The sequence below is a fragment of the Gymnogyps californianus genome, chromosome 1 (genome assembly GCF_018139145.2).
Source record: "Gymnogyps californianus isolate 813 chromosome 1, ASM1813914v2, whole genome shotgun sequence".
In the NCBI taxonomy this organism is placed as follows: Eukaryota; Metazoa; Chordata; class Aves; order Accipitriformes; family Cathartidae; genus Gymnogyps; species Gymnogyps californianus.
In genome coordinates, this window is record NC_059471.1 from 190,176,259 (window position 1) to 190,197,236 (window position 20,978).

Genomic DNA, 20,978 nt, shown 5'->3' on the forward strand with positions numbered 1-20,978 from the left:
AATTGTGATTCTGGATTGAGGAATATGGAGGGGGGGGACTCTGGCTTGCCACAGCTGCGCGGTGTTTGAATGCATGTTCCTTCTGGTTACTGGATCGCCTCGTCCACAAAACCAGATTTTGATTGGTTTTGTTCTTCCCAGCAGTCCACGATCTTTATGAATTTAAGCTCGAAGTGTTGTTAGTTACCTGGATACTCTTATTCTTTAATATACTGGTCCGTGGTGGCTGAGTGTCGGGGGGCCCCTACCATGTTACTCAGGCTATTTTCTAGAAGACTGGCAGATTGGCCAACCTGCAGCTTCACTTCTGTTACTGCAGTCTGTATCTTCCCTCCCATACCTTTTTCTCCCATTCTATTGCATTTCTCCCGTTCTTCATTTGGCTCCCTTAACCCAAGTTTATCTCAGTTTTGCTACTTTTTCTCCCATTCTTGATTTTTTTCTTCTTTAAATTGCTTGCCTTATTCTCTCTGTGTAATTCACAGAGCCTTGCAAACCTTCCGTGCAGTGTCGAATGGGGAATCTAGGCCTCATGCAGACATGAGGCACTTTCAGAATAGCTAATAATTATTTTTAATCTAGAGACATTTTTTGCTGTCTTGTTTTGATGGGGGAATGTTAACTTTTCAGTCTATTCTTTGATCAATAAGAGCAATGAAAGTTGCATTCCCCGTCTAGCCTAAAGTGTTCAGTTATCAATTTACAATTTAAATTAAACCTTTCTTTCTTTCATTTTAAGCACAACCTCAACGTTTGCCTCAGCCGAATACTTCAGCACTGGAAAGAGGTGAGGAAGAAAGTGGCAAAATTCAAAATGGCCACGCGGGTCTGAGTAATGGAAGCGGAATTCACAACGGGGGCAAGCACGTGCCTGGAGACAACAGAAAACTTTCGGCTCCTGTTTCAGAAAAAATGCACAGAAAAATTCAGTCCACCTTGTCTGTCAACAGCACCAGCAGCAAGAAGAGTAAAATAAGCTCTGCGTTTTCTCAAAAGCCAGGTACTTCACCTGAAGGTAAGCAGAAATTCTTATTAAAAAACCCCAAACTGAATAAAGACTAGCCAAACCCCATTCTCACTAATAATTACACAATCAACTGAAAATAATTGAAGAGCATGACTCATGCTCCAGAAGCAAATAGAAATCATTATGATAAAACACAAGTTACTTCCCCAAAGGAAAATGTTAAGTATTTGAAGGAAATTGAAGCAATGGGAGATTTCTTGCTTTCAAACATTTGGCCAACATAGTCTGATAATGTTTTAGTCTCTCTAGTTAGTATCCTGAACTGATAGAAACTCCTGTCAACATTGTCACATATACACCACAAAAAAATGTTAAAGCACGAGTTCAAAGGATGGCAGGCTCCATGAGGGTAGAGTTTGCTTTTGAAAATGTTCTGTTAGCAGATATTCTAACTAGACATGAGGTCTGAACACTAGATAATAACATTTGGACCTGTGCTTCAATGTTTAATGTGCCTTATGCTATATTTGGGCTGTAAATAATTTGCATGAAAAAGCTTTGTACTCCCTGTGCACAGCTTAAATAAGCAAAAGTAAATAATTTCCTTTATGTTTTAGCTGTGTGCGTGTTTTCACTGCTTGCAATTACTCTAATGGTCCCGGAGTTCCTGAGCCTCTCCTCAATCCACTGCCTTCCCATTAGCACTAATATACTCGATGGGCTTTGCTCCTGCCCGTTACAAGAAGGGTGCAGAGGCTATATAAATTTTATTGGTTTGAGGCAGCCATAGATGCGACTGGTTAAAAAAAACTCTGGGGGGTGGGTACAGACACAGATTCTTAGAGAAATGAGAGACGGTACTGTTCAGTGAAATGGGGAGGATTCTCAGCCTAGATGAAAGGAAGAGGGATCAGAAGGACTGCTCGTAGTGGCCTGAATGAAGCCTACTGATGTCAGTGGAGTGACTTCTCTTGACTTCAACTACTTCAGTCAAACCTACTCAGTGAATCTGTGTAGTAATATGAAGAACAGCTTCACTCGGACTGTGCCATGGGCTGGTCCTCCTTGCTGTCGTTTATTTTCATATTTATCTTCAAGAACCTACTGTTATTTTTCTGTTGCACTTTCAGTCCTCTAACATTTCTTTCCAAAATCACGGCTTCATACTTGCTGTATTCCCCTTATCTCTTTCTGTTATGTGAAATCCAGTTCATCCTCCAGCCTGATATTTTTCTTATATATTCTTCCTTCATGCAATATCAAAAAACTGTAAGTCAAGAGACCTAGGTCTGTTCACATGACTGGTACAAAGTGTAGGCCTCTGAATTTAAGAAATTCAACCTCTGAAAATAAGATTACAGAGTTCTAAAGAGACGGTGCCTGCCCTGTTCATGCCCCTATACAATTATTTATGGCAAACACTTCCTTTTTTCTTCTAAAATTATATTGGAATAAATACAGTCAGTGGGTTTTTTTGTTTTTAATAACCTTGGCAATGGTGATGTCAAATTACTGAATGATTGAGGAGAAAATTAATAAGATACCTTCAGATTTAGCTCTAAATTCCAATGTCTGATTTTAATAGCCAACACATGTTAGTGTTAGTTGCCTGAAACTGCCAATATACAATTTTTTATGTACAATCAGAAATGTTGATATTTTTAAAGGCATATCTGATTAGAATATAGATAATTGTGTTGTCACACTGTCTAACTTACATACTTTCAAAGTACAGAAATACAGGGTAATCCTTACTGTCACATGTAGTTTCTTGAGTCACCTAATAGCTAAAATTAAATATAATCAGCGTTACACATCTAGCCTTGTAATGTTCTCATTTTGAATGTGGGAACTTGGATATATGCTCTGAATAGCTTGACCTGCGCTGCTAATGTCTGCTGCTCTAAGTTTTCTGTTAACCAATCTGAGTGAAGCACAAGTTTTATTGTGCAATGATTAAAGTATATCTAGGGTATTGTGATATGCCTATAAGGGAATATTTGTTTTAAAAAATAATTTTCTATTTTTGAAATTTGTTTTGCTTTACAGTTCTCTGGCAGACATTTTATATTTGTGTCTACACATCTACGTGCACGCATGTACAAGCCTTCTGACAATTTCTTCAGCTTTTCAGTAATTTACCCTGTGGGGCTGCATGGGGGAACTATAGGCTATAAGTAATATTCTTATCAAGTTGTTACCTTGCGGGAAGTATCAATATGTACTTAATTTGTTCTGTCATCCCCCAGTTTGTTGATAAGATGCACAATCAGAGACCCTGGCAATGGTCAGTTGAAATATCTAAAATAACACAAAGAAGAGATCATTATTTAAGGAAAAAATTATTTATCCATAACTTAAAAATAATTGTGTTTATTAATTTAAGAAATGTTAACCCCTTATGACTATTTCCGGAAGGCTACACTTTAAAAACTTGATATAATTAGCCAGGTTATTTGTTCAAAGGAGTTTAATTACATTTAAACCAGCAATATATAGACTTGATGAATACATCTGACTATACAAAGCCAGAAGAGTATACTAATAAGCCCTGTGACTGAGGATTGCGTAGACACTCTTTCAAAATGGTGTACACAAATTAACTTGAACTTAATTTCTACAGCTTCTTCGTATTATGAATCATACTTTTGTGGGCAAAGAGGCATTTCTGTGAGCAGTTGTCTCTTCTGATCCAATGACATTTCTGTAGAAATTATTGAAAAGGTTTACAGGAAGATGGAAAAGATAGGAAACTATTGGAAATTATTTGCAACATTGCTTAACTACTTGCCTTTGCTTTAACTTGTACCATGTTAACCTCATAAGCCATTGGTTACTGCTGAAGAGCTGCTGGGTTTGAGTTTACTTGAAGGTGTGCGTTCGTGTTTGTGCACATCTATACAGTATAATATAACTTGTATGCAGTTTCTTATGTAACCTCATGCAGAAAGAGACAAATTATATTAATTTTTGTACTGTGAGTATTGAATAATCAATCTCCCGAATTAACTCAGCTACTTCAATTTGCTATAGCGTCCAGATAATTTTAGTAGAAAGAAATACCGGTAAACTTGTACGCTTTCAGATATTCCAATTCGCTTTAATTTTGCTATTCCTTATGTACGACCTTGGATTTTATAGTCTAATTTATAGCTTTTTTTTAAAACCTGAAAATACATGCCATATATTTTTACTTCATCTGCCTTGTCTTCCACCATGAGTGCTCTGCTGTATTGCCAGTCAGGAGAATAACTGGTTTTAACTGAAGTAAAGTGGCCAGGGAAAAGAAACAGATTATGTCCTCAGAAGGAAGAAAAGTGAAAATTCTGGTCATCAAGCTGAGTTTAGACTATAGAAAAGAGAAAATATTTTTCACTTTTTCTTATTCCCTCCCAAAAGCTGCATTCTTCTTGTTTCTTCTTAAAAGACAAGATATTAATATTTCTGGAGGACCACACCTATTTGTGATGCAAAATAAGTCCAGGTCTGGTAGTTATTTTGCTCTAGAACATCTTATCTATCGACAGAACAGAAAACCTGGTAGTGCTTGAAGCAGGATAGAATTAAGAAACATCCAGGCTTGCCACCCATCGTGCGCAGGAGCATATTTGGACTCATGCTTATTTAAAAGGTTAGCGAATGCAGCATAGCTGCTTCATGTACTGCAGACTTCAATATGTATACCAGAAAGCTAAATGAAGTCCAGTATTATTTTAACCAGGATAGCACATCTTCCCATGAAGATCAGTACTGCTCCTGTTGGTCTCCAAAGTACTAGACAGCCCTAATGCAAGCTATAAAGCCCCCCAGTCCCCCACCCCACCAAAATCCTCCCACCATAGTTAACAACTTTTATTAATTGTTCCAGCTGCAAAGTCCACTTGCGCTGTAGATCACATCTTGTGAGCTTTCAGCATTGAAGTTGCGTTGGAAGTGCTTAAAATGTAACAGACGTTTTGGTAGCACTAATATAAAAGCTTTAAAAAATGCCTTTTAAAATGAGCCTGTAGTGTATGGAGTCATGTCAGCATTCCAGAATATGCTGTTCAGAAACACTTTCACATCCAGTGAGGCTTAGGAGGGTGTGAGTGTACTCACCAGCTCTGCTCTTCCTCTGCATCTATTATTAATCCATATTGTCCCTGAAGAAATCTTACTCAGCTCCATAACTTCCACTACAAAAAAACAAAGGAATTATGAAATAGTAGGAGTGTCTCTCTTAAAAAGCAGTTTTTAAACACTATTTCAGTTCTAAAGATTTTTCAAAGGGACTGGATAGGTTTCAGTGCATATTGGGAATAAAAGATTTTTTTTATTCAAAGAAATTTTAATAATATTTTAAATTATTGATGTCAGAGGTGTCACACTTCTTCCAAAACTATGGTTGGTAGACCATTAGCAAAGAGAATTGTCACTCTCCTGCACCTGTTATGTGTAGTGCAGAGAAACACCTTGGAAACCTGAAAAAGCAATTGTAAACGAGTAAAAAGAAGGCAGTCTAGCTGCTGTGTTTGGAAGCAGTGGTACCTGTCCAAAGCAACTTAAAGAGGGGAGGAGGTCTAAAGGAGACAGCAATGAGGCAGCTGAACAGTAAATCTAGATGTTAGGAAATGAAGAAAAACGGGTAACTGAATACATACATGTGTGTATCAGAGTAGTGGAAGGTAAGTAATAATGACATATGCAGAGTTGGAGGAGGACAGGGAAGAAGAAACTGGGCAGTGGGAGGGATGGAAGAGGAATTTAATTAAGGGGGTGGAGGGGGCAAAATGAAGTAGACGCTAATTATTTTGTAAAAACCAAACGAGTTTTCCTACCAAAACCTTATGAAACTTGATGTTATGCTTTTTTTTAATCGAAGCAATCATTTATAAAAAGTTAATGATGGAGAGAGGGAATACAGGTTTTAATTCAGTTTTGAAATGCAACTCTTGCTTCTAGTCCAGTTGCTGTGACCTCACAAGTTACTACGTTTGTCAGGGTAGTTCCCACAACTCCAGTAACTTGTGATAATTTGAGTTTAGGGCAGTACTTCACATATTCAAAAGGCTGAGAGCATACACAATTGCTATATTCATCTGGAAATGGTAGCTTGTTAGGTGAGCAGATCATGAGCCTGCCTCCTGTATGTATGGTGAGATCTTCACTTTATTCCTTCCCAGGCTCTCTAAACCAGAGAGACACTAGAAGGCATCTTCTTTCCAAGGATTTTTTTCAAGATAGGTCTTAGGAAGTGTAGTAAGGCTAGATGCAGAAGTGAGGTAGATAAAGAAAGCCTGCAGCATGGGGGTGAGGCTCTGAGGAAGGACAGGCAATGTAGGCTTGCCACCAGATTTAAGTTACCACTCGTGCTTTTCCAGGAGCAAGGCCTGAAGCAACCTTACTCAACCTTCTGGACTGCGTATCTTGTGCTACTGAGCTTAGAGATGCAGTGAACAATCTCACCCAACGTGTGGGGTTTTTTTAAATCCAATGTTTAAAATTCAGCATTTCAGGGTGCATTTGAATGAGACTTTTTTCCCCCATCTTTTTAGTGTAAAGCAACTTCATCCGTTCTAGATGTCGAATCCAAGCACGGGGTTGGTGGGCACTATTTAACTCATACTGCTGACTACATTAATTTCTTAGAGTATCCCAAGTGATATTGGTGGCTTAACTGAAGACAAAGCAAGTCCCCCAAATAGCCTTTGTATTAAGCCAGGGTCTTAAGAATCACGAGGTGCATATACATGGAAAGTAGTGAGTAGTTCTCTTAGCAGGGTAGCAGACCTCTGTTTGAAGTAGGAGCATCTTACTTTGGTATATATAACTTTGTATAAACTGAAAAATAGTTTTCAGTCAACTTTACACTCCTTTTGGGCATATGATTTTGAATAAGATTCCCCCCCCCCCCCCCCCCCTTGAGTGCCACAAGAGCAGCAGTAAGTTTTCTTTTATATAATGTTCTGTCATTGGATTGGTATTATTTACTGAAATTCGGTATGAGTGTGCATTATACCTTGAATAGCCTAACATTGCAGAAATATCTACTGGCCATCGCTCTCTCTCTCTCTCTTCTTTTTTTTTAAACATACATACACTTCTGAAATCCATCCCATAGGATTAAGTAGCATTTAGGCAGCTACTTAGTTAGTATCCTGCAAATCTCTCTACTTGGGCCCAAATTTCCATTGTTATCTTTTAGAAATTGATTCAAAGTGGATTTGTGTCTGAGCACGAAGTGCTAAACAGCGGTTTTTTTGTTAGACAAGGTTGTATCAGAAAGCGGTTGTCAATCAGGCTGTGGGCAAATAACATTATCATATGGTCAAACCTGTGATTTTTAAGAAGGCACTTTGAAGAGTGGTGTGTTTTAAGCATGATTTATATTTTTGTTTGCATAGAAGTCTTGGGAGATGATTTACATGTTGTGCAACAGGAGTGAGTTGAAAACAGGGCCTGTAACGAAAAAAGGTCTTCCTGCAGTATCCATTTTATAAGGTCATGGTCTAGCTAGCACCTAACTAGTCTCAGTATTTGCAGTGATGAGCAATGGCAATGAAAGCTTCATATTCTAAGGAAGCCTTAGATATTGGAAACTGGCACGGTTCTTAGTATATCTGTATGTTTGAACTGGATCATTTTACTCCTGAGGTTATATCTGTATTGAGAGTTTAGAATATAAGCTTTGATGAAAGTTTCCATGTGTTTTGCAGTGTAATTTGCCTGTTCAGGCAACATTTTAATTTTCTTGATCAGTAGAGATGATAGTTTTCTATTTTAAAATGCTGAAATATCATGTATACTATGCTTTTTAACTGTATTTTCCCCTGTCTAAATAAATGTAGCTCTGTTATCTAGAGATAACTATACTCCGTGCGACATGTCCATTTGTTCTTTCCGCATTTCTTATTTTTCCTTGAGCATTTTCCTGGGTACAGTGAGTTTTCTGGAAGGGGGTGGGTAGCAGAGGCTGTACATGAACCCCATACATTGCGGGAATGGTGGTGTGATTGCGTGCGTGCCACTGCTCGGTAATTTTACGCCCCACCTCTGTGCAATGCGCACCTTTTAAGAAACGTGTGCTGGGGTGGTTTCTCGTTGGCTGGCCATGCTGCTCTGGCCATGGGCTGTCTCCGCCGTCGGTGCGGCGTGTTCATCCCCACCGCTGCCGGCCCCGCGCTGCCGGACCATGGGACGCCTGTAGCGCCTGCTGGGGCTTCTGTTCAGGGCTCTGCGGGGGCCTGGAGTAAACCCCCGCTGAGGACCTCAGCTGCCACTTTGGTTGCGGTTTTGCCCTTTTTGATTCTCACTGTGAGACAGCAGAGTGCCTGGAGATTTGTTTTGAGTTGTCTGAACTCAGTGAATATAGTTAGTAAGAAGCTGACCAAGGTCACCATCCTGTAAGTGAGCTTATTTACCATTGCAAACATGGAAACCTTTTATCATATGTGACCTGCCTGCTTGATATGAAAGCTTATTGGGTCAGTTTGTGACAGGTTGGTGTCAAACATTACAAAAGCAGCACAGATCAGCCTGCGTGTGTGTTTCTCTGTACATTTTTCGGTCTAACTTCTGCGTCCCTTGTACAGTTTTGATGGTTGATAGTTCTCTTAAAAGTCTGTGTCTTAAGTAGAGCTGCACCTTTTCATAAAAATGAAGAGGAGGTGATAAAAGGGAAGTTGAAATAAAAGAAATATGTATTTCATTATTTAAAAGGAATTGGATATCAGGGCAATACCTGTATGCAAAGATTTTAGAAATGAAAAGTGGTGTGCACAAGCAAATGTTTAAAGACATGGACAAAAATTAAAATTGTTTTATTGTTGATATTATTTCTTTTCCTTAAATGAGCATAGCTGTTACAACTGGGATAAGGTATAGAGTGGGGCCCTCTGGGCTTTGAATAACCATGTGTAAACAGTTTTAAGGGATTTTAGGCTATTTCTTGTCTGGATATTGTCTGTGGTAACATTTATAACCCAGTTAAAGTAGATGTTACATGTACTGTATACACTCTTTGGTTAAATCAGCACAAAGTAGCTGGATGTGTGTGTATGATATAACCAGCAAAAACCTGGACGAGTTGGTTGGGTTTCTATTTGCCTTGGCACTGTTTAACAGTTTTGATGAAGTTCTCTAACAAATCTGTAACTTTTGGGGATGTGCCAAAGGACTAAGGAAACAGCTTTACTTACATTGGTATTTAAAAATGCTGCATGGGATGACCCTTTTAACTTCAGGTCTAACTTTCATCCCAGACGAAATGAAAGGATAACTGAAGATAAGCTTGAGTGTCTGAAAGCTCTGAGTTGGTCTAATAAAATATACTATCACTGCCTACAGACCAAGCCCATCGTAATTTATGCCATTCAGCATAGCTTTTGGGAACTTGGGTCATAGTCAACAAATGTAATACTATGCTTTGATGAAATCAAATGCATTTGATAAAGGAACTAAGGCAGATGCACTATTTGTTTTTTTTTTTTTTTTTGTATAAAGTATACCTCTGTACAGTGTTTGACACCCCACATCCTCACTTTTATGTAGTGCTGATCTGTAGTGCAGCATTTCTCCATTAATTAGAGAAAAGTGTAATAGAAGAATTGAAAAGCAATGGAAATTTGAGACTGGTGTGGTGTAGTGTGGAAGTCCTAAGGAAGTGCTTATCTTCATTAATGGTGGGCTTATGTAATGAGACACAGACTAATTTCTTTCTCTGTGAAAGTATTTAAGGAAAACTTAAACCCCAAGAAACTTGGGAGTTAACTATTTATCAACAGTACTTCATCATGAACATCAAGGCAGATGGAGTTTGGGCCTTGATAAAGGCACACTCCTAATTCTTAATTGCATTAGTATATCTAATGGGAAAAGATGAATGAGAAAACCTCTAATTCTCAAACAAAAAAAAAGAATGTAAAGAAATAGATCATTTTAAGCTAGCATCTCTTTACAGTAATGCAGTGTCATAAATGATATTACTATATATTTTTTTATCATAAAAGACTAAAATATATTCAAAGTTTCCAGAAAACATGTTGTCAGACATTAAAATCATCAAATTTACTTTTTTTTCCAAATTATTGCCAAATATATAAATTAAGTTTAGTTCCAGTTGGATTAAGGTGTTCCACTGCTCACTCATCTGCAAAAACTATTAGGATTTTGATGTCGTAAGGTCAAAGAGTGGAAGTTAAGCATAGTCTTTATTCTTAACATGTTAAAATACTTTTGAAATTTAAAATAATCTGTAATTTAAAATAGTCTCTTTGGCCTTGGAAGGGGGATTAAGGAGTCTTGTGCAAGCAGTGAAATATATTTTAGTGGTCTCCAACATGGTAATGAAAAACCTGAGGTCATCTCTTTTGGAGTGAGCTTTATATAGCATGTTCTTTGTGGCTGGATTCCACTGATCATGACACCCTGCAACAGCAACCAAAGGAAGTGGGTTTTAGCTGTATAATTTTTTGTATGGAACTGACAGGTTGCTGTAGAAATATGGGTAGAAGAGAAGGATGTGTGAGTTTTGTGTAGCATGTAGATTTGTTATTGTTACAAAAAAACACTGTGACTGTATCTTTTCCTTTTCCTTATAATTACATCTGTAGATAAGAAGCTAAGAAGCTAAGAAGTAGGAGTCATACATGGAAGAAATTATTCTTCCACCCATTTTATCCAAATGTATTACAGACCTTTAGAGTCATGATTCTGAATTCAGCAAGTTAGGTAGGACCAGGTAACAGCATGCTTTGTCATGTGTTAAATAATTGCTACCTGGATAGCTATTAAAATTCAATAACATGAAGAATATAAAAGCATGATTATTTCAGGTTTGTCCTTGAAATGTGGATCAAAGTTTATGTTCATTGTACAAATGAGTCATTGCAAGAATGAAGAGAGCAGTAAAGGATAGCTCTACTTTATGTTAAGTGTTTGTGTAGGTTAAGTAAAATTGTTATATAAAGATTTTCTGAATGGAAAATTAGTGTTGCCATCTGGGGAGAAGGAAATAAAAATAAACAGTAGGTAAATAAATCCTTTTAGCGTTTCAGTCAGTGAAGAAGAGATGGAAAGAAAGACCCTCCACAAAGTTTCCATCATAGCACTAATGGCCAAAATTTCTTTCTGTGTCTTGGACCATTTTTTATAGCTTTTACCTTTCAAATAACTTTATTTAAAACAACACAGCCTCTTCTTGTAAGTATTGATTTAGTTTTTTTTTAGATTAGGAGGGAAATGTTCTTTTGTGGGTCCAGAAGGTGCTTTCTGAGTGCAGTCCCTTTTGTTTAACCTATGAACTCTGTCTCTTGCCCATCAATAAATATGTATATTATAATTTCTGTGAATGTTTATTTCTCTCCCTACAATTTTACATAACCCTGCATGAAGCAGGCAAGATTTGTTTATGCATCTTATTTTCAATACTGATACACAGAAAATTTTATTACAGTGTTTTGTTTAAAAAAAAATTTGTAGAACAAAATTTGTTGTGGTATTAGCTTCTTTCAGCTGCGTTTTAAAGATGCAAAATAGTAAAAACCTCAGTTCCTCAAATATGTAGGCTTCTTAGATAGAACTCTTGACTTCTTTATCTTTTTCCTTCATATTAAAAGAAAATCTGAAAGGAGATTGTACCTGAACAAATTTAACACCATCTCCATGACAACCAGCTAATTAATCGCTATCGGTCTGGCTTTGGTCCTCTTCAGTGAACTGATACTCCCCAGCTTTATTTCACATATCTTCTGGGTTTTCTATGAAGGTCATTTATTTAGTGACAGTATTTCTTTGAGAAAAGCAGCCTTTTAATGCAAGCAACACCTTTCTTTAAAAACAGCTCAATCTTACCTGTGGTTTCCTCTCAGTTTTGCTTCTTGCACAGTAGTAGGGAGTTTTTGAGGTTGGGGTTTTTTTTCCTTCTTGCTTTTCCTGATATTTCCATTTTTTCTTTTGGGCATAAGTGTTCATTATGCATATTATGACTGTGACCACATTGCAGTACAGGTATTCCCAAGCTAAGTTTGGATCTCAGTAGTGTAGTAAGTAGGAGAGATCAATCCCCAGCAGTGTGATGTTTAGAGTGGGCTAAGAGGTCAGGTAGTTACTTTGTTTCTTGGGACACATTTTGCAAGTCTGAGCCTCTGTCACTGCATTGCTCTAAGTATTCGTGCTTGCTTGTGTAAAGTCATCGCTACACTATCCTGCAGTCAAAGTTTCTGCAATGTTAGAGGTACTTTGAATCAATCAAGATACTTCCCACGGTTACTGCATTGTTTTTGACATTTATAAATAAGTTTAGGAGGCCTGGTAGTATTACTGTTGCAGGTAATTGCAAGCTTTCCCCTATGATAACAGTCTCCAGCCTGTGGACTGTAAGAACATAACGTCTGTAGATGGTCAGACCAATTGCCCATATAGCTCAATATCCTGTCTTTCCTACGGGCCTCTCATAGCAGATACCTGTGATAGACTGTAGGGACAGGGAAAGGATGAGATGGTGCAGGATGTTTTCCCCAGAATATTTTCCCAATCTTAACTGTCTGTGGCTAAAGGAGTTCAAGGCTTGCAAGCAGTAAAAAGAAGAATGAAAGCTGAGTCTAGGAAAGAACAATAATTCTCTATCCTGAACATTTCGTGTATTTTTAAGTTTTCATTTTCTTTCTGGATGACTGTTCACTGCCTGTTACAAATTAAATATGCTTTATAGATGTTATGTGCTTACTATGGGAGGAGAGTGAAAAGTAGTACTTATGAGAGATGAATATTGATGTTCAGGTGTAGGTATGAACTCTATTGAAGATTAAAGTAGTAGACTAAAAGGATTGCCAAGAGATTTGTGTAGAAAAGCAACAGAAAAATCTGTTTTGACTGAATGTTTTATATATTGTTGACAGTACAGAAATACATATAACATGCTGTTATGCTGGTTTTAAGGTGCGCATAAAACTGTAAAGAAAGCAAAAATGTTGTGGCAACTCCCTTATTTTTCTTCATAACTAACAAGCGAACAAAACAGATTCGGAAGGGCAAGATGCACTGGGAGAGGCTGGAAATAGTTTTAGATAGTTTCCTTCATAAGCTGATTTTTAAAATTTTTTTTTTAATTGCTTTGTGGGCCTGCTGGAAGAAGTTAAGATTGAAGATAATAGATATGGATATTTTACATAATAAATCACTGGAGAAATGGATCTAAGCGGATGTTTAGTACTTGGCATTTGCATGAAGTAAAGTGGGGAAAGGAAACTTGCACCAAAACCAATACTGAACTGGAGACAAGTTAGGCTGCAAAAGTGACCTTGAAGTTGGGAAACATGTTCTTTATAGTGTTAGATTGTGTCTGTTCTGAATCATTGACTTTCAGCTACTTATTTGACAGTGTGATGTATTTAGAATAACATATTAATGATTTCTTTTTTCTTTTTTCTTCTTTTTGTCTGTTTGTTTGTTTTGTTTGTTCATACATGACATGCTACTGAACTGGTACGTATGAAGATTGTTGCGTTCACTGTATCCTGGCTTGCTTGTTCTGTGAATTTCTCACCCTCTGTAACATTGTTCTGGGACAAGCATCCTGTGGCATCTGCACATCGGAGGCCTGCTGCTGTTGCTGTGGGGACGAGATGGGGGATGACTGTAACTGCCCGTGTGATATGGACTGTGGCATAATGGACGCATGTTGTGAATCTTCAGATTGCCTGGAGATCTGCATGGAATGCTGTGGGATCTGCTTCCCATCATGAAATATTTATCCCTTTTTATTTTATTCTCTATAAAACTGGAGAGCTTTTCTTTAAATACATTTGAAGAAAGACAAGGTAAGATTTTCACACAACCAACTGGTATTGCACTGTTAATTCCCTATATATAAATATATTTTTTAAAAGCAATCCTCAAATCTGTGTTCTAACACAAATTGTATAGTTTTGTATGTGAAACTCAAGCTACATTCCAGCTTCCTTTTGGCTTTGCAAATGGAAGACTTTACTGAAACCAAATTACAGGCCTGATACCACAGGCTGTATGAGGGCGAAATTGCCATTTGAATTGAGTGACAGGTTTTGGTCAGAGAAGAGACTACAGGGCAAAGCCTTAAGTATTTGCCTTTACCTACTTTAATGTTGAAATGCTTGAATGCCTCCATGCATAACATGCCTTTACAGGCATTCTGAAAAGCAAAATGTCTTTATTTCAGTCTCTTTGGGTTGAAAGCAACTTTGCTCTATTATTTTAAACTTAATTCAAAAGTCAGCATCAGGAATCTACTGTTGGTTTTGCTACAGTGCTCACATTGGTAATAATTCTTTTGTTTTGAATATCTCATTGGTTTGAGAGAGATTCCTGGTATTTTCCATTGTCAATATTGATACTATGGGAAGATTTGGCAAAGTAAAGTCAATTTAAGTTTTGCCATGGACTAGAGTACCAAGATTTCGTTGTTACCAATCAAGACAGAATAGAGAACTTATATTTTACTTCAGTACTAATATTACTTGAAATGCTTCTTTTTAGAAAGAGACTTTGGAAATCTGTGTAGACATGAAATATATCCTTAGCCTAACAGACTAACTAATAGACTAACAAATCTTCAAAATTTGGCTATAAAAGGGAAATTATCAGAAGTTCACTCCAGAATCTAAACCTGTACATGAAGTGGCCCTGTCAGTGTTTGTGGCTTTAGAGCCAGTGTCACATAAGTTAGTATTTATTTCTTCACTGTGTGAGAAAGATCCACAGAGGATGGCAGAATTTAAACAGGGTATAAGACCAAATTAAAACTGATTTGATCAGGGAATTCTGTCATTGAATGCAAAAAGCAGATGTAGAAATGTTTATTCACAGATACATTTTAAGTGTTATTTTTAAATAACTGTGTAAAAAAAGGACATTTTAAAAATGTGTGATATCCTTTAAAAATAAAAGGATTGGGATTTAAAATGTTTGAAGAATACAGTTAGGATCGAGTGGGCAACTTTTTCCCTATTATACCATTAAAGTTTTCTGAGAAATATCTCTCTTTGTCATTGTAATTGTGAAACGGATTTGGTCCAACACATGAAGAGGTTTATGGCATTCCCAGATTTAAGGAATAATGGTACCCATTTTCTTTACCATCTGCTAGTTTCTCCCCTCCATGTCTGTAGCTCATTAACTTTTCTGTGTGAACCACCTACACATCTTGATCTCACATACTTAAACTTTCCTATCTACACTCCAGATTTCCCATTTGTAGATTGTTGGATCTCATAAATTCAGGCCTTGTTACAAGAGTCATCGATAGCCAATTTATTTCTGTTGAGTGAATTGACCATAAATGTCTCTTTCCGCTGTAGTGAATTCAGTTTATGCAAATGTGACAAGCTAAAGATCACAGGAGTGTGAAGCTAAGTCAACAAATGGTCTGATATTAACCAAAGCTTCTCCCTGTGAACACTGACTAGTAGTGCCTACTACTGCAAGTTATCACTGAAGGTAACATAGCCGAATCCTCAACTATACTAGGGAGCTGGGAGGTGTTGCGTTTTGCCTTAACATCTGCAATATTGTGGTGCATTCTGATGCAATGCAGATTTACTCAGAGGGTTTCTTACCTGCTTTTTGATAGTTACTACAAGAATTGATTCTTATCATGGTTTTTTTTTTTTTTCCATATATTGGCCCAGATTCAGATCTGTGTTGCATAAACTAAGTGCATTTCCATTAATGTCAGAATTTTCCGTTGGTTTAGCTCCAGCTAGAAAACACAAAGATATTATGGTAATAGGCAGGCTAATAAGGAGTCATATAGTTAAACTGATAAATTCCCTGAGCTCAGAATCAGGCCCATGGGGCTCAATTATGACTCCTAAAAGTCTGAACCACATTGGGAAGGGGGAAGAGGTGCCTTGGCTGAGTGGCAGTGCCTGGAGGCGTTTTGCCTTTGTAAGGCATAATGCCTCTGGGGAAATTGGGGGCATCACAGTGAGCACTGGGACTCGAGGCACCTTGGAAAAAGTCTAGCAGTGCTTCGCCCATTGCAGGTCTATGGTTGACACCGTGGTGGTGGGGACATGCTCTCTGGGGCTAGGCAGCACCATGAACTGTCCTTCCTTGTGTCCTTCTGGTCACGGAGAGGTGAATAATGGCTGTTTCTTGTCTGATTGCGCTTTTGGGGACGGGGAAGACGACTTCCAGTCTCCTGTCCTGCCCCAGTGTCCGTGCCCTGCCGGAGCAGTTCCAGTTGTGTGTTTGGAAAACTGCACATTTGCATATCAAGCTTTTAGTGAATACTGGATGTTAGTAAAAATTACTTTTACCACAGGAAGATACAGTTTTAAAAAAAAGAAAATACCAATCTAGGGAGTCCTTTTTCTGTGTAAAAGTTTATCTATACAGTTTGCTCTGCACAAACCCTTGTTTCTACTTACAGGAACTTGGAAGTTTTTTTGATTTATTGAAATTATGAAAACCTGGGAAATGTATTTACTATTAAGCATTTACTTCCAGTACTGTTACAATACAAATAATAATTACAAGAACTTTGTTCATGCATATGCATATGTGTACAGACTCTTTCTCACACACATGCACACACACATACATATGCAGATATATTATTTCTTTTCCCACTTCATTTGTGAAATACTAGGAAATGAAAATAGTGTTTATTAACCCTCATAGTGATTAGAAGTATCAAAGTATTACAAACAATTGAAAAAAATAAAAAATTGTTTGATTTGTTTGACATTTAAATGTAATCTGCTACTGTTTGTCATAGAGATATTAGCACTTTTGTAAAATGTATCTTTGTAGCAGAGAATATTAGTATGTAGTTTAAGGAATTCCTTTCTATATTTATATTCTTAAATTCTGTTTTGTAATTTTCACTCTATAGGCAATGTTGTAAGCACCTTGTGTAATTAAAACAAGCAGAATTAGGAGGAGTCAAATGTGAAAATATAGTTTAAATAAAATTAAAACATCAGAACTTAACTGTCTATTTTATAATAGTTCTTGTGAACTTGTACAGTGTTTCAGTATATAGTTCTGCAAACTGGCCCATTTGAAAAAATGGTAACTCGCTATTTGTATTTTATATCAACTGGATGTGCTATTCTCAAACACTATTTTGAAATAAAGATCTTTATTTTGAAACTTTGGGATATCTTCTTCTTCTAGTCTTGCCCTGTTACTCTTCTGAATGATAATTTCATGTCTTATTTGTGATTTTTTTTTTCTGTTACAACACTTCCTGAAGGCTTTGGCCTTTGGGTGATTTGCACAGAGAGCGAGCCGGTGTACGTGAGTTGTCTTACAGGTGGAGCTAAACCAACTCAGACGCTAGAAGCTGTGCTAGCATGAATCTCCAACAGTAAAAAAGTTCGTCATTCAGAGGGCAAATTCATTCCTTAGTGAAATTGTGTTAATAAGGTGAAATTTAAGTAATGATTAAATTTGATCAAAATGATAATTATTTTAATACATCTGCAGCAACAGTCTTCAGTTTACTAAAAACAAGCTGAACAAGAGTGTAGTCAGTTCCTAGTACTGCAGTAGACATATTAAGGTCTAATGGCCTATGTTAGGCCATTAGAAACGAAGGCTTACACACAGTACCATTATTTTAAAGTAAGGTATGTTTTTAAAATCAGTTAGTTTAAACACAGATAGAGTAGACTGTTTCAACTGTGATTTAAGCAAAGATTTTTTTTCATGTTGGCTTAAGCTGAGTGTTAACATGCTTATGCTACTTTAAAACTGCAGAAACTGCATGTCTGCAGTCTTTTGCACTAATTTTTCTATGTCTGTTTTAAATTTATTGAACGTTCTACCATGTCTGTGTATACGTGGGCCCTTAGAGGGTCTAAAAAAATTCTGATGTGTCTCCTCTGGGCGTTACAGAGGTAAGATGTTAAAACTGACAGAAATTGTGCTTGAGTGTGTACTAGGAAGTCTTGCCATTGAGACTGTGTGCCAAAATAATTGTTTGTGTAAGAGAACTAATAAATGCATAGACAAATAGCACCATTTGAGACTTACTAGAGGTGTTCCAGGCAGTATCCATAATACATAATATTTCTAGAAAAAAAAGGCTTCAGTGAAGAAGGATCAGGAATATTTGGGAGCTTTTGGATTGAATAATGACTTTATTTCAGCTATAGTACTCACATTAACAACTGTTTGTTGAGTTTGGTGAATCATTGTTTTTATAATGTTCTAAATGAGAAGCTTTTCTGAGCTGTTCACACATTTTTTTTAAAAATTATCTTAATGACTGCAATATTTGATGTATGTTTTTGGAGAGCAATGCCAATTGTATTGATGTATTTCCACAGTAAACCTCCTTATGTCAGCAGTCTTGTAACTTTCTGAAAGGCAACAGATATATTGTAGAACGTATAGAATGAATCATATATCTGAAATCTTACTCTTGGCCCCAAAATTAAATTAAAGATTAGAGAAATATCTCCCTGGTATCTTCTCTCTGTCCCTCTCTCAGTCTATATGTGAGTGTGTACACCATGTGTTGGAAGACTTCAGGTAGTGTTGATGGTGACAGTAGTAGCTCTAGAATCCTACAGGCATTAATCTTACTTTTTTTCCTACCTTCTAACCCTTCTGCCAGTTCTTATCACTTCCAAAGAGAAGCAGGGGGACCTTAACTCAATTTTAGCATCAGGATATTGAAAGAAGTTCAATAAAAATAATACCCTGCACCCGCTTCCATGATGCACTTGTTCACTGTGCTTGGTATACTCAAGTGTGAAGTTGATTGCTTGTACAAAATTCAGCCTCCTCATATAAGCACTTGCTTATGGTATTTACCAGTGATTTGGTGCTAGTGACATAAAAGGATGGCCTTTCTCTTCTATAGAAGTCTTTGATATGATGGGCTATTTCTACTATAGTTGGAAAGAGAGATATTTCTCTGAATTACCATTCTGCAAAACAGGCAGATGTTGAGTTTGATTAGGTGATCTTAATCTCTATATGGTTTTTAGTGTGTCGGTTCACCTCACTTAAAAATTTAATAAAACACTACAATACAATCCTGTTTGCCTCCTTTATGTATGTATATTATAACAATTGTTAGTACATTGCCATTCAATACTCATAAAAAGGGGATGTTAGATGAAAGATTGTATAATACCTTTTATACCTTTAATAGTATCTTACTAATTTTTATTCTGATATGCATATGCTATTTTAACTGACGAAATACTCCACTATAATTGAGGCTCTTTATGTCATCTCAGTAGGGTATGTAATTGGTGCCCAAGCACTATACAATTCCTCTTCAATCAGTGGTGTAGGCTTCTGCAATTTGTCTCATCTCCAAGTTGTACAAAGTGACCACACTGTGAATACGCTGTACTCTAACTTGTATGTGTTTCACATTACAATCTTTTTCCACAGTGCCTACCTTTGTTTCTTTAGGTTTATCACAAGGTGGTTGGTTTGGTTTTGTTTTTTGTTTAAACCTTTATTGTTCAAAGGGAACAGAAAGGGCTTTTATTATGGAAGTCTAGGACAATACCAAGATGTATGTTACATTGTAAGTTATTTCTTCATGTTTTCTGTGTTCAGTGCTATATGCAACTCCTAGTCGAACAGACTTGTGAAAGTGATATCTTTGGAACTTTAGAATATATCTTAGTAACTGTAGCTCAACAGTGTTTTATATTTGAATATATGCAGTTCAAAATATGTTGATTCTGTCTTGCTCGTTGAAATAAAGAACCAAAAGTTCTGTCGAGATGGACTCTGCAGTCTTGCAAACTGGCAAGCTTCAAAATAGTTCTACTCACGAGAATAAGACCAGTACATTAGTTTAAAATTAATAAATTTTACAGTGGCATATATATGCTAGTTTTTAGATTCTGTGCTACTTTCAGTTACTGAAGACTAATAAGAACAAGCTGGGAAAAAGAAATGTATTAAGCAACATGGGTTTGCTTTCCTCCCTACGAAATGCAGCTCCTATTTGTCTGTTTCTTCATATGAGGAGGAGACACGTTGATTACCTATTTTATGTAGACTAACAGTAGTGGTTTAGAATCCACAATAACTTCAAGGTCACTACAAGTAGTGTGTGAAGGATAAAGGGAAATGCAGTGCAAGGATTCCACTACTGTTGACAACTGCCATCTCTGCATCAGTAATCTGCTTTACAACTTCCAAGCTTTCATGGAGTTAAGTTTAAGAAAATTAAGGTATCCATGACTGAAATTTTATATTGTCTTGTTTCTTCAGAAAGAGTAATTAGACATATTTACACAATTACATTTTAGTAAACTATTATGCCAGCTTAACTGTAACACATATTCTGGTAAAAGTACATTAAACAGCAATCCAAAAGCAATTTAGCTGCTGAAGGCATTATTTTCTATCTAATTATTCACAAATTAATGAATAAAATTAAATTCTAATCACTGAAAAAATGAAGCAATGGTGAGAATCAGAACTACAGATTAGTTAAAGCTATGCAATGCATAACAGAATTAAAGCTTTCTTTTATTCAAATTCAATGCTTAAAAAAGAACAAATCCATCATCTTGAAATTTGACTTGTAGCTTGACATTAAAAATAATATGAGTAGAATTTTCAGTGGGGTAAGCACAAAACTAGTTCAAGTAGTGTCACTCTCAATTAATGTACTCAGGTGGTGTGCCCATTAAAATTCCCACTTGTGGGTTCAGCTCTCTATGCAAATGGGGTCATTACCTGGAGAATTTAATTGGGTATGACACTGGGATTAGGAATTTTCCTTTCAAAATAAACCTACTTGCACACATTTTCACTAGAAATTTGATTGTTACATATACTTCATATTGTTTGGCTCTATAAATATTTACCAAAATTGAGAATGTCTTCACTTATTTATTTTTTTACAGGTGATTCATAATGCATCAAAATGATTTTTAAATTGTTCCATGTATTGCATATGCAAGTCTTGTTACAAAAACCTGGGGTGGAAATGTATTTTTTGGTGTTAAAATGATATTTTTACATGTTTCACATCCTTTTAAAGCTGATATTAATTTTTATAGCA

The 20,978-nt window shown here is 36.7% G+C and overlaps 1 protein-coding gene across 2 annotated transcripts in view; it reads left to right on the plus strand.

Annotated features, from left to right (window-relative positions):
• MDFIC (MyoD family inhibitor domain containing) overlaps window positions 1-17,080 on the plus strand; it is a 54,390-nt gene extending 37,310 nt beyond the window's left edge. For both annotated transcript variants that reach the window (XM_050915631.1, XM_050915632.1), the window contains exons 4-5: window positions 740-1,015; window positions 13,442-17,080. In XM_050915631.1, the coding sequence (XP_050771588.1) occupies window positions 740-1,015; window positions 13,442-13,689 (524 nt within the window). In that variant the 3' untranslated portion in view covers window positions 13,690-17,080. The remainder of the gene's footprint in view (window positions 1-739; window positions 1,016-13,441) is intronic.
• Window positions 17,081-20,978: the final 3,898 nt, after the last annotated feature.